Genomic DNA, 14120 nt, shown 5'->3' with positions numbered 1-14120 from the left:
CCAATCTCACGCTGGGCAGGACCGTCCTCACAGCTGAGAGTACGTTTATAACAACTTGCAGACATTACACCAATTTCCAAAACAAACTTAGGTAGGTAAGTTCATACTTTTCAAAATCAAAGAGCATGCTTATAAATTAAAATAAACATCCAGACCCTCTCCCAAATGTGGGGAAATGTGCTCACATATGTTGTATCTGCAGATCAGGCAGGCCATTTTGTATCCTAATGTGCGAATATCCATAAGGCAAATGTGACATTTGGAAGGGAGCAGCAGGGCTGAGCGTGAGGGAAGCTTCTCCCCCTGATGTCTGTCTGACCTCGGCCAAGCCTCCATTGCCTCAAGTGTAACTTACAGGCTGTTGGGCACGGAGATCACTTCAGTACCTGAATTGTAACTTGCCTTGAGCTCAGATTTGGAAAGGGCGAGTAATTAAATCTAAATCCCACTTACAGCATAAAACAGGATTTTACGCACAGACATAACTTTGAAAAGTCCCTCCAAGAAGGCACTTTTGAAACCCTGCAGGCAGCTTGCAGGAAACTTGAAAGGGAAACTGCCATAGAGCAATTTTCAAATGCAGAAAAGTGTTTAATATTGTCCCCAGACCTCAAAACACATAGCCTACTCTCATATTATTATATACAAGCCGTTAAGCCCGTTAAAACGGGCTACATTAACATTTTTTTTTGGATCATTTCCTTCCCCCTCATTCTCCCTCCCACCTCCCCCACTCTCTCCCCTCAGTCACTCCTCTCTCTCCCCCCCTCCCCTCCCTCTTCCCCTCAGTCACTCCCCCCTCCTCCCTCCCTCAGTCACTCCTATCTCCCCCCTCAGTCAGTCACTCCTCTCTCCCCCCTCCCTCCTGTCACTCCTCTCTCCCCCTCCCCTCAGTCACTCCTCCCTCCCCCTCCCCTCAGTCACTCCTCCCTCCCCCTCCCCTCAGTCAGTCACTCCTCTCTCCCCCCTGAGTCACTCCTCCCTCCCCCCCTGAGTCACTCCTCCCTCCCCCCCTGAGTCACTCCTCTCTCCCCCCTCCCCCCTCCCCTCAGTCGATCTCCCCCGAAGACCCGGAGCGGCGGCCCGAAGACCCGGAGCGGCGAGAGCGGCCCGAAGACCCGGAGTGGCGGCCCGAAGACCCGGAGCGGCGGCGGCGGCATGCGCGCGAGGGAGGGACAGACGGACGGAAGAAAGTCTGTCCCTCCCTCGCGCGCATGCCGCCGCCGCTCCGGGTCTTCGGCCGCCGCCCCCGGTCTTCGGGCTGGTGCCGCCGCCGCTCCTGCACGGGTCTTCGGGCCGCTCCCGCCGCTCCGGGTCTTCGGGTCGCCGCTCCTGCCGCTCCGGGTCTTCGGGCCGGTGCCGCCGCCGCTCCTGCACGGGTCTTCGGGCCGCCGCTGCCGCCTCCGCCGCTCCGGGTCTTCGGGCCGCCGCCGCTCCAGGTCTTCGGGCCGCCGCTCCGGGTCTTCGAGCCGCCGCCGCCGCTCCTGTCGCTCCGGGTCTTCGGGCCGGTGCCGCCGCCGCTCCGGGTCTTCGGGCCGGTGCCGCCGCCGCTCCGGGTCTTCGGGCCGGTGCCGCCGCCGCTCCTGCCGCTCCGGGTCTTCGGGCCGCCGCTCCTACAGCGCCATTTTTATTTTTAAGAGGCACACTGTGACCGACGTGCTCGCATGCGCGGTAGAGCTGCTCTCTACTGCGCATTTGCGGCACGTCGGTCAACCTTCGTTTATTAGGTTGATGTTTGAAGAAAGTTCCCCTCACCTCTGAGAACCCCAACCTCTCCCCATTCTCTTCTGTTTTCTTTCAGTGTGAGTAGCAGGGACATCAGAGGTCACTCAGAAAGGAGTCAGTCGTGTTCACAGCTCGTGCGTGTTTGTGCTTTTGGGAACGTGCAGCTGGATGTCTTACCTTTGCAGACTGGTTTGGTCCCATTCCAGGTGCGGTCCCTAGTGCAGCTTAGAGACGATGGACGGTCGCTCTCCATGATGTAGCCAGGCATACACTGAAATGTCACCGTTCGGTTGTATGTGAAGTCGCTACCCAATCTGATGCCATTGGCTGGTATACCGGGGTCCCCACAGTTTATCACTGAAAGAAAGAAAATGCAGTAATCACTGCCAGACAGCTCTCAGGTGCTTCACTCGTACTGCCCCCCCCCCAAAAAAGCAACTAAATATTTTCATGCTGGAGGGTAGAGGTGGCAATTTCTGGCTTCAGAGATGCTAGAAGAAGGATGGCTTCCAGTATCTCCAGGAAGGGTTAATGCCACTCTTTTAAATAACCACTGAAAAAAACTTTCCCTAACTTTTGCCTTTCAAGGGTGTTCTAGAGAGTAATTTTCAAATGATTAACTAAGCAGCTGCCCAAGTAAAATCCTTGCTTGAAAAATGTCCCTCCCCACCCTCTGTGGGTGGATCTGGAGGAAGGGCAGAGCCAGCAAATTATACAGAGGGATTTCATTTTGTAATCCCCAGATGTGATTTACGGTGTAGACTTCACACCTGATCTCAGGTCTTCTGACGTGGACCTCTAACCCCATTCTGGAGGCCTTTTCTGAATTAGTCACTTGGGAGCTCTTAATTTGAATTTATGCTACAAACATAACAATGACCTGCCATCCCTCAACAGCTTGTGTAGATTCTCCAGTCTCCCAGTATATGGAGCTCAAATTGGGTGCACTGGAAGGGTCCATCTTTCTCTTTTTATTAATGATTTATTAATCGCCTACTGCCTAGGTGTTAGACAATGTACAGGTAAAACATACATAAATTAATAAAACATAAAACAAATGATATAAAAAATAGTTAAAATCAGTAAGGATCAATAACTTGCCAAAAAGAACTAATACTAAAAATGTGATCCAATCAATCAAAAGCCTGTCTACACAAAAATGTTTTCCACAAGGTTGAAAATGTTTTACAACATTCTCTGAGATGCATAGTTTCAGGAAGGGTGTTGCACAGTTCTGAAGCAGGCACTGAAACGACCACTGTCGTGTTTCAACAAGATGTGCCTGCTTAGTGGAAGGGACATCTAGCAAACCTCACTGGAAGGACCGAAGGTGAGGGTAGAATTGTATATCCATAATAAGACATTAGCCTATGGATAAGAATCAAATCTTAATAAAGAATGAACAAGCATTGCAATTTTATATTGAATGTGATTCTGGACTGGTAGCCAGTGAAGGTCAATAAGACTGGTATAATGTGATTTCTTCTGGACCTTCTTCAGATAAGACGAGTGGCTGAGTTCTGTAATAACTGAATAGCTTTCAAAGAAAAAATTGCCAGACCAGTGTAGACAGCATTACAATAGTCAATTATGGGGAGAATCTATGGATCGAAAATCTAAATGGTCAAGAAGAGATTTTAATCCACAAATCACCCGCAATTTGTAAAAGCCAGATCTTATAACTGATTTGATGTGCTGATTAAACTTTAGATCTGAATCTAACCATGCACTAAGACTTCTCACACAAGAAGTAATTGGTACCATAACATTCTTAATGTCAATTGACCATGGAACCAGCCCAGCCATGGATCACAGTAATCTCAGACATCATGACATTGAGAGCAAGTTTATTGTGAAAAAGCCATCTTTTTATGGCTGACAGAGCAAACCAAGCTTAATGGTATCAGATCACGTGGATTGAACTTCAGTGAAAAATTGGATGTCATCTGCATACATTCTGTAATCCACACAGAGCCCCACTAACACTTTGCAAACTGGCTCCATATAGCTATTAAACAGTGTGACCAATAAGGATGAGGCTTGGGGAGACACTGGTGGATGCAGAATGCCAACATGAATGCTCATTACTCATCCTTACCTGATTGAGAAGATAGTATCTAAACCAATTCAAGATGACACCCAAGAAACCACACTCCTCTAAATGATAAAGAAGATGGTGATATAGGGTGTCGAATGTAGCAGAAACATCCAGCATGACTAGCATAAATCTGAATGTATCTACTAAAGAGACCACTAGGGTTTCGGTGCTCCATGACTTACGAAAAAGGGTCTAAAATATGATGTTCATTTAGGAAGTCAGTTAGCTTTTGCAATGCAAGATATGGCAGGGAGGAGCTTGGTCTATAATTTGCCAAATTCAGGGGATCAAGTCCAGGCTTCTTCAAAAGGGGTCTAAGTGATGCTGGAACGAAGCCCTCAGATAGTGAGAGTTTATAATGGATGCCAATGAAGGCTCCAAGATGATTCTTGATGTTTTTAATAATGCAATTTGCAGATGTTAATGTTCAAAACAATGGTTTAATAAAGATACAAGCTCAGAAAAGGTCTATGGGGATTGTGAAATGTCAGTGTACCAAATGGGAACAAATGAAAATGTTAATAATTTTAAAATTTTATCAGCAAAAGAATACTATCAGAGAAGATGGAATGAAGCACAATTTTCTGGGATTGAACATATCCATCGCTGTTCCCTGCATTCGGGAAAAGAGAAGGTACACAAGCCCCAGGTCCCAGGAAGAGCGCAGAACCAGCCCCCTTTCCTTGAACGAATCACCTCAGGCACTTACGTGTACACTCTGGAGAAGCCCCAGTCCAGGTCCCATTGACAGTGCAGTGCCTGCTGAGCAGTCCTGTGGAGTAATAGCCTTCCCGACATTCATATGTAATGGAGCTGGAGAAGACCAAGCCGTCATTAAATACAATCCGTGCATTCCTTGGAGTTCCTGGGTTTCCACAAGATATAACTGGAAAGTCAAGATTGTAAGGTTAGAAAACGAGACACTGTCCACAAAAGCTGATTGTGAGCACAGAAGATTACACAAAACTGCCAGGAGCTGTATGATTAAAGGCCTACTGAGCAATGACAAACCTGAGAGCTTGAGATCTGTGAATGTTCCATGCAGACACAAGCCGGTGGGCATCTAATATACCTCACCAATGTGACAGGAGGATACGTCCCTGAGAAAGACCAGCGGGTAGGGTCAGCGGCTAGTCTATGAGTTGTGATAATTGCAGTTTTTAGCTGGGTTATTCTCACTGTGCTGCATCTGAAGATGCTCGTTTGACTACATTACAACAGGAATGATGGCATATATACTGTATTCTAGGGCCTTCTAGTCTGCCCTCTTTCATTCTTGGTGCAGTGCCATCGACTCCAGTTCATCTCAGGCTTTTCTTCACATCAGTGAATCATCTGGGCTTATCCCAGGCTTTCTTTAATTGCTTCTATCACTTCTCTTGGAAGCCCATTCCATGCACCCATCATGCAATTCATTAAGAAATATTTTCTGATCTTGCTCTTGAATACCTCCTAGGAACCTCATACTGTGATCTCTTGTGCTAGAGCATTCTTTTCTCTGAAAATTGTTTGCTTCTTGTATATTATTTATACATAATACAGTAATAATAGTACTAATACGGTGGCTTTCATTCTAATGGATGCCAGCCTACATGATATAGGGGGATTGCCTGTTTTACATTTCTGCAGACCTGCCTGTGTGAACGCTTCTTAATACCCAGCTACATTTATGTAAATAGAAGCCCAGGTAAAGAGAGCTACAGAATCAGTGTTAGAGCCGATCATAAAGGTGGAGCTTTCTGTGGCTAACAAATTGTACCAGCACTTTTTAAGTTATACTGAAGACCCATCTTTTCAGATTGGCATACGATTGATATTTTGAGAAGGTCCCATTATTGATTTTATTTATATTAGAGTTTGAGTGATAATCACTCTGTTTTGTGCAAGTAACTTCTGTAAGCTGCCTATAGCCACTGGATTGGCAGGACATAAACAGAAATAAATAACTAAGATTTCAGTGGCTGCAACAGAGAAAGCTCCCAGTCACCTGCGATAGCCATGAAGCCAGAAAGGACAGACGTAAGCTGGGAATGCTGCATACTGTAAGTGGTGGAAGGCTTTTCTGACAGATAACCAGCAATGATCAAAGTTATGTGCAAAGCCCTGGGCAAGAGCACCTGCCAAGGTCAAGGGTACTTATTTTGCAATAGATATAAAAAAGAGAGCCCACGAGCTGCCAGGCCTCACTGCTCGCCTTTTATAGTTCTGATGGTAAGGCTGAAGGGTATATTCACAAACAATGAGAGAGCGTGTGCAGTCCTAAGTTAGGAGACCTTCAGTATGGTCCCAGCGAGAGTCTCGCCTTCTGCCACCATCAGACTGGAAGAACATGAATGAGCAGAGCACACACGCATGCTTCTGCGCTACTGTACATGTGCAGCGTTAGTCCTGTGCGCCGAACCTCGCTGCCACCAGTATTAGAAGAGCCTTCACTGCAAGGCCATTTCTGGTAAAAAGCTGCTGTGCACTGGCTGAAAATCTTCATTTTTACAGTTTGCTGCAAACCTGAGCCTCCAACAGAGACGTAACAGTGAATGACAAAGTGTAAATTGTTCAGGAAAGAAGTGAGCAGTGACCACCAGAGCTCAGGTTGGACTCAGTCTCGCTGGGCCCAGAATGATGCTCCCACCTGATGCAAGGTTACATTAACATAACAGAGTCATTAATACCTGAACTGGCATTTCCTTAGGCACGTAACTCTGCTCACTCCTGTACCAGGGCTTCAGATCAGGCCTATTATATTGTAGGTGTGCCTTAGAGGTGTCTAATGATCCGATGAGAAGTTTCCCAAAGAAACTGTAAGCTGAGAAGATTGAAAGGTAAAGCTGATAGGTCTGACATGCTAAAGATGCTGGAGGCAATTTATTTTAAAGTCACAAGATGTGTGAGAGCGCTTATAAATACGGGATCACAGAGAATTTGTTTTAAACGCCTCAGTTATCTGAGTCAGGAGTACAGCTATGTGCCAGTTTTCCCCATCGAGTTTGGCATCGGCTTTTTGCACATGGGGTGCTCACGCTGACAGATGAATTAGTGCTGTACAAAGATGTTATCCCCTGGCAGTGAGGGTCTCATGGGCAGAAAGCACTTAGGGTGGAAGCTGTGCCTTCTCATTCAGAAATACTGTAGTTTGGCAGGTCTTTCTGTATGATTAGTGATTTAGGAATACAGGACAGGACAGGCACTTCAGTCCAGAGCCCTCTGGAAGGTGGCTGATGGTGTCTCTCACTATGTAAGAGTACCACTTTTTAGTTCATCAGTCTTTACGCAAAACATGCACGTGGTAACACTCTTACACAGTAAGAGACATGGCTAGCTGAATATCCTGACTTGCACTTGTTTTTACAGTAGATTCTAGTGCTGGTGAAAGGTACCATGAGGCAAGAGCTGTACAGTGAGGGCTGGAAGGACAGGCCCTTATTTATTTATTTATTTAGCATTTTTCTATACCGACTTTCCAATAACAAAATTATTGATCAATTCGGTTTACATATCAGGCCCTTCATATCAAGTGTCTTGTCATCCTTCAGAGGTAGAGGAAATGAACACCAGTTCTAATTGGTACAAATAATTATTTAATTTCTCAGTAAGCACAAGGAGAGAAAGCTTCAAATGCTTTTACCCAGATAGCTAACAGTTACCAGGCACAGCTGACAATTGCCCCCTGTCTATGCAGGTAAAAGTAGCCTCACTGTTTCATCTGCACGGCAAAGAGACTGCAGGAGGGAGGGCCAGCGAGCAACACAAGGGATTTCATCTCTCCACCAAGTCTGAGCACGAAGTACCTGTAGCACTGGCTGGCTCCCAAACTTTCCACAATGCCCGCATCTTAAACCGCATTTGAGGGAGGTGTTCCCGGGAATGTGGATTGCATTGTCAGATCTATGCGTGTTATTTTGCAGCTGCAAACATCTGCGGATACTTTCTGCCCGTGGGAAGGTATGCATGTGCTTTTCCATTGGAAATCTGGAGCAGTTTCCAGGTCTTTATGTTCTTGTTACACTGAAAGGCTCGGCCTGCCTACACTGGGCCTAGAAGTGAAGGCCTTTGGGAACCAGTACTGGAACCTGTGCTGTTTAACAATCATAAATGATCTTGATCTAAATTTTGAAATCTTAGTATACCTATAATACTAAAGCTCAGAATTTAGGAATAATTTTTGATGGCTCATCATATTTCATCAGTTGTGAAATCCTCATTTTACAAAATGCAATTATTAAAACGTTTAAAGCCCCTGCCTGAGACCCATGATTTCTGTATGATATTACAAACACTAACACTCACAAACTTGCACTACTGCAGGTTTTTATCATTAGTTTACCAGCCAATGCACACGTCTATTACAATTAATCCAAAATTCAGCTGCCCGCACCTTAACAAATACCCATTTAAGAGATCACATAACACCTATACTTTTTTCCTTACATTGGCTCTCAATTTTCAATCTGTTATATAAAGACGCCACTGATTGGTGAGTGCATCGCTCCGTATATTCAAATCATCAAGACAATAGTGTTCTGCAAATAAAAGTGTACCTGAAATTCCTGTACTAAAGGTAGCGAGACCAGACAATGTAAGAAACCATGGTTTCTCAATCGCTGGACCCAAATTATGGAACTTGCTTTCGGAAGCCTTAAGAATGACTATGGATGTCAAAGAGTTTAAAAGGAACTTAAAAATGTCCCTCTTCAAAAGGCCTTCTGTATATAATCGCTTTGACATAGCAAAACTGCTGTGTCTTGTTCAGATTCTCTATGGCATGATTTATTTATTTTATTTATTTGAATTTCTATACCGATATTAGTGGGGACATCATATCGGTGATGAAATCTCAGCATTTATTTTTTTATGCTGTCTTTTGTTTTATTTGTGTTTTTGAATGTTGATGGTTTTATTGTACATGTTAATTTGTAAACTGCATCATGCATTCCCTGTAGATTGTGGTTTACAAACTTCTAACAAAAATAATAAATAAATCCAAACTGTAGGCACATTCAATAGGAGAAATCAGTGGGAAAAAATGACTCATCATTTTTCCAGGTAAATAGAAATGTTGTTCTTGTAGTAAGCACTGATATATTTCTGTGAAAAATAAAATAACTGAAAACAAAGATCCCTATGTATTATGAGTCAAAACCCATGAAAAGGATCTTGGAGTCACTGTGCACGATCGATGTGCAGTGGTGGTGAAGAAGTCAAATAGAAATTATTTGGGAAGGAATGGAAAACATCACGATACCTCTGTATCATCCCACGGGGTCTACACCTCGAGTATTGGCTGCAGTTCTGCTTGCTGCATCTCAGAAAAGGTAGAGAGAAGGGCCACAGAAGTAAGCGATGCACTAATGACCGCATGAAGAAAGGGTAAGCAGATGGAGACAACAGAGGGGATATGACTGAGATTTATAAAATCACGAGTGGAGTGGAGCAGGTCAACAGGGAACGGGTTTTTTTTTTTAATTCTTTCAGACAGTACAAAGACTAACAGGCAGCAGATTTAAAACAAATCATAGAAAGTATATTTTCATTCAATGCACAATCAAGCTATGGACATTGCAGGCAGAGGATGTGGTCAAGGCATCTGCCATAGCAGGGTTTAAAAGGGATTCGACCAAGTCCCTGGAGGAAAAGTCCAAAACCATTATTAGCTATTGGAAAAGCCAGCGCTTATCCCTGGGAATGAGCGACAAGAAATGGAAGAACTTGTGACCCAGATCAGCTGCTGTCAGAAATAGGATGCTGGGCCTGATGGACTTTTGGTCTGATTCAAGAAGGTATAGAGTTGAAAGACGCGGCCCAGAAGTGAAAGCCTCTCTCTCCCTGTGCCGAGCCTGGAGGTGAAAGGGTCAGCTCCCAGGCTGGTGCTTTCCCATCCTGCACGCCTGCTCCTAGCACTCTGTACTGTTCAGCATCGCGGCGCTGATCCGGGATTATAAGCACATGAAAGCCTTGCACTGTTCCACAAGAAAAATTATTGGCTACATTGAACAAGCTTTGCAACAAGATTTCATTAATCCATCAACCTAGCTACATAATGAGAATTCATTATTAAATTCCATGTGTAGGAGGAAAAAACGTAGTGCATGGTTTATAAGCTGTAGAATGTAGATTATAAATTCAAGTATCCAAAATGTTAATCAGGATGGTGAGAGAGATTCTATATTCTTAATTATAAAGCACTTTGGGACATTTAGCCAAGCAGATCTGATTAGCTAGCACTCATTTGGAGGTTTCAGTGAGTGAAGAATGAACAGTGTGGGCCCTGGTTTCCATGATATGGTGTTTCCATTTCCAAATGATATATTAAACCAAGTGTAAATGCTCTATAAGACGTGAGCATGTCACTGATGGTTGGGTCTCGTGGAAACAAGAACTTTTCCCACGTTTGGGCTCTGTCCCTGTATTTCTGCTCTGAGGAGTTAGGCAAGATGGGGGAGGGGAAGCCACTGGTTACAGCATCAGATTATGATCCAAGGCCTGGGGCATGAGGCTTCCCCATGCCACTGGCTCTGTGTGTGACCCTGGACCTGCACACCGAGAAAGCTACCTGTACACCGAGAATGCTCACCTGTACACCGAGAATGCTCACCTGTACACCGAGAATGCTCACCTGAAAGCACAAACTCTTCCCCTGCTTAACCCCTGCAGCTGCATAGGAAAATTGCCTGCTTAATCTCCCTATGTTTCTGGGAGTCAGATGGGAATAAAACCTTGCTTAATGTGGCCTTCCCAGTAAACAAACAAATCCACATGCTGTAAGCTCCTCAAGATTTCTGATACATGCAGCTCAGCCTTCGGTCTCTTCAAAAACTGCTCAGTGCTTCACTTGTATAGGCTCCTGGAATCTGATCCTCATTGAATGGGAGAGAAACACAAATCCTAAATTCCAATGAGCTGATGGTTCAGACGGCAGCACACGTTTCAGTATTCTCTTTATATTTCTTACTGCGTGTATAGTTAGTAGCTGTGAAAATCTTTTGCTGCGATCTGCCAGATGTGCGGGATGAGTTTCATATCCAGTAATACACTCTCTGCATAGTGCCTTCTAACTTTAAGGAAGCGGTGCTCACAGGCCAGATCTGAAAGCACTGCTTCAGTCCCAAGCAGAAATCTTTGAACGTATAATGACATTCTCTGTCTTCTGAAAACACAATATAGAGCTGAGATATCCCTGCACACATCACTGTCACTTATTGTTATGCATTGTGTTTGCCAGTGATCGTGTGATATAAAAGCACCCACAGTACAGGGATAATGTTACTATTAGTCATAAAGCTGGTATTAAAAAGCTCTGCATTCAATTTGTCTCCTCACTGCGAGACTGGGCCGATGCACACAGACCTGAGGGAGGAAACAGCAGATTAATCAATAGGGGTGCTCTGTCTCTACAGCTTCACTTTGTCTTCCAACTGCTCCTAGAGTCTCTTCTTTTCTCTGCCAATCTAGTGGATATTGTGCTGGTGAAAGGCACCTAACTGTCAGCCCATTACTGTGAGATCCTCTTGTCAGCCCCAGACCAGGTACAAGCAGAGGCAGCAGAGAGTATCACTATTGCTAATGGAGCCTCTTATGCAATCACCTTGCCTTGATGGCAGCTCCTTCTGGTGAGGAATGCTAAAGCAGTCCCTGGCTTCAAACTCCAGCAGGATCAGCCACTTTAATCCTTCTCAGGCCCAGCTGCAGTTGGGTAATACTTCTTTAACTGATCTTTAACGTGCTTTGGCATACCAGCACTATGTAAGAACACAATGAGGTCAAAGATCAAAGGGTTTGTCCGGGTAATTTTTGGAGTTGCCTAGATAAACCTCACGATTTGAGCTACTGCCCCCTCACTGGCAAAATTTTATCCAGGTAAGTCATTATGCAGCTAAAATTTAAGAACATAAGAAATTGCCATGCTGGGTCAGACCAAGGGTCCATCAAGCCCAGCAGCATCCTATTTCCAACAGAGGCCAATCCAGGTCACAAGAACCTGGAAAATACCCAAACACTAAGAAGGTCCCATGCTACTGATGCAATTAAAAGCAGTAGCCATTCCCTAAGTAAACTTATTTACTAGCAGGTAATGGACTTCTCCTCCAAGAACTTATCCAATCCTTTTTTAAACCCAGCTACAGTAACTGCCAGATTAGAAAAAGGCAGCTTGGTGATGTTCAGCTTGGAGAAGAGACAGCTGAGGGGGGATATGATAGAGGTCTTTAAGATCATGAGAGGTCTTGAACAAGTAGATGTGAATCGATTATTTACACTTTCGAATAATAGAAAGACTAGGGGGGGCATTCCATGAAGTTAGCAAGTAGCACATTTAAGACTAATCGGAGAAAGTTCTTCTTCACTCAATGCACAATTAAACTCTGGAATTTGTTGCCAGAGGATGTGGTTAGTGCAATTAGTATAGCTGTGTTTAAAAAAGGATTGGATAAGTTCTTGGAGGAGAAGTCCATTACCTGCTATTAATTAAGTTGACTTAGAGAATAGCCACTGCTATTACCAGCAACAGTAACATGGAATAGACTTAGTTTTTGGGTAATTGCCAGATACGTATGGCCTGGATCGGCCACTGTTGGAAACAGGATGCTGGGCTTGATGGACCCTTGGTCTGACCCAGTATGGCATATTCTTCTGTACTTACGTTCTAGTGTTAATATTCATTACCAGCTGGGCAAGTCTAGTCGGGAGATAACTGTGCTAAAGTTACCGGTATAGCCAGGTGCAATCAGCAAAGTGCTTCCCCCAGTATGTTCTGCTGAATAGCTTTCCAACTCTCAGGCATACTCAGTGTGGTCCTCAATATTTACAGATACATGGGAAAGTTACCTTCACAAGATGGCTGCAGGCCACTCCAGGAGCCATTGGCATTGCAAATTCTCTCTGAGGAGCCTCTCAGAGTGTAGCCAGGTTCACAGCTGAATCGCACCACGCTGGTCAGGCTAAAGTCTTCTCCTAGCCGAATACCATGAGATGGAATTCCTGGGTCTCCACAAAATCCTTGGCTTTCTCCTGTCAACCAACAAACAGGTTGTTTCATGAGGACAATTAATACTCTTATGGCTAGGATGGGCAGTGTTAACAAAGCTAATGACAGCAGAAGCCTAGTTCAGAGGAGAGCATGGTCAACTCCCACCAGTGTAGAAAGGGATTACGCTTGGCCCTTTATTTGCTACTTTGCTTCATGTCAGGATGGCCATACTTACAGAACCTAAACACCACTTGCATGAAGTATGAGTAATCTTCTCACTGGACTTCTATTTCCCTTTGGGCAATGGCCAATAAAATAAAATAATTCTAATTAGAAGAAGAAAGGCAAGTGCTGCCAAGTCATAGTGCTGCAGTTCTTTGCCATGTAAAATATAATTACAGCAATATAATTTTACTGCTTTTAAAATGAGACGGAGTACATTTAATTCCGCATGCCCTCAGAGCTGTTTGGGACTTGTGAGGCAGAGTGGTTAAGAAACGTTCTGCGTTCTCACTATAAATGCTGCTGGCACCCAGCTAGCAGTCTGCATTCTGATCTCTGAAGCCCCTTATTAAATTAACTTATGAGAAAGGGAATGCAGCAGAGCTTGGGCGAGCGAGCTTCTTGATCTGAAATCACTGACCACAGCTGTCGCACATGGCTTGGTGAGCAGCCTGCACCGAGCCTCGATCATTGATTCAGAACAGTTGACCTTCTAGGTCTGAAACAGAACTGATATCAAGAGCTGTTAGAAAGTTTTGTGGATTTCCTAGCACTAACCCTAACAGGGCCAATTCATGCTATAGGTCAGGAAAGAAAAGGGCAATCATTGAGCTACAGAGACTTTTATCTCTTCTCTCTGTAGCACACAAGCACACGTTCATTTTTTTATGTTCTGCAGAATGACGTTTTTGAGCCCAGGCTAGAAAAAGCGAACTTGTTTGGTAGAAAACGAAATGATGCAGATGCTCTGAAAACACTGCACCAGAATTACTTGATTTTCTTAGCAGGGCTTGCTATAAAGGGGCCTGTTATACACAAGCATTGTTATTTGATGTCATGGCAAATTCTGCTTGGCATATATTTAATGTTTTCCTGGAGAGGCAGATGCTGGGAGTCCTGGCACATATGAGAGCTTAAGAGCCAGCTGCTGACAGCTGGATGAGATGCATGTGCCAGTGCAAGTCATACAGAGTTTCTGAATTCCTTTACGCAGGAAATGGCAGCAGCAGCAAATGCGAGTGAAGTCTTCTGCTTGATCCCAGTAGATTGCAGATCTGCTCTGACACAGACGCATGTACTGCAAGAGCATCTGCTGCTGCGATTGGCAGGGATATT

The 14120-nt window shown here is 44.6% G+C and overlaps 1 protein-coding gene across 5 annotated transcripts in view; it reads right to left on the bottom strand.

Moving 5' to 3' along the window:
* CSMD2 (CUB and Sushi multiple domains 2) overlaps positions 1-14120 on the bottom strand; it is a 653904-nt gene that overhangs the window by 23959 nt on the left and 615825 nt on the right. For all 5 annotated transcript variants that reach the window (XM_029572106.1, XM_029572107.1, XM_029572104.1 and 2 more), the window contains 3 exons: positions 12641-12823; positions 4533-4709; positions 1903-2082 (listed from right to left, as the gene is read on the bottom strand). In XM_029572106.1, the coding sequence (XP_029427966.1) occupies positions 1903-2082; positions 4533-4709; positions 12641-12823 (540 nt within the window). The remainder of the gene's footprint in view (positions 1-1902; positions 2083-4532; positions 4710-12640; positions 12824-14120) is intronic.

This window comes from Rhinatrema bivittatum, chromosome 11 (genome assembly GCF_901001135.1).
Source record: "Rhinatrema bivittatum chromosome 11, aRhiBiv1.1, whole genome shotgun sequence".
In the NCBI taxonomy this organism is placed as follows: Eukaryota; Metazoa; Chordata; class Amphibia; order Gymnophiona; family Rhinatrematidae; genus Rhinatrema; species Rhinatrema bivittatum.
The sequence above is the reverse complement of the archived record's forward strand: the minus strand, read 5'-3'. Positions and strand labels throughout refer to the sequence as shown.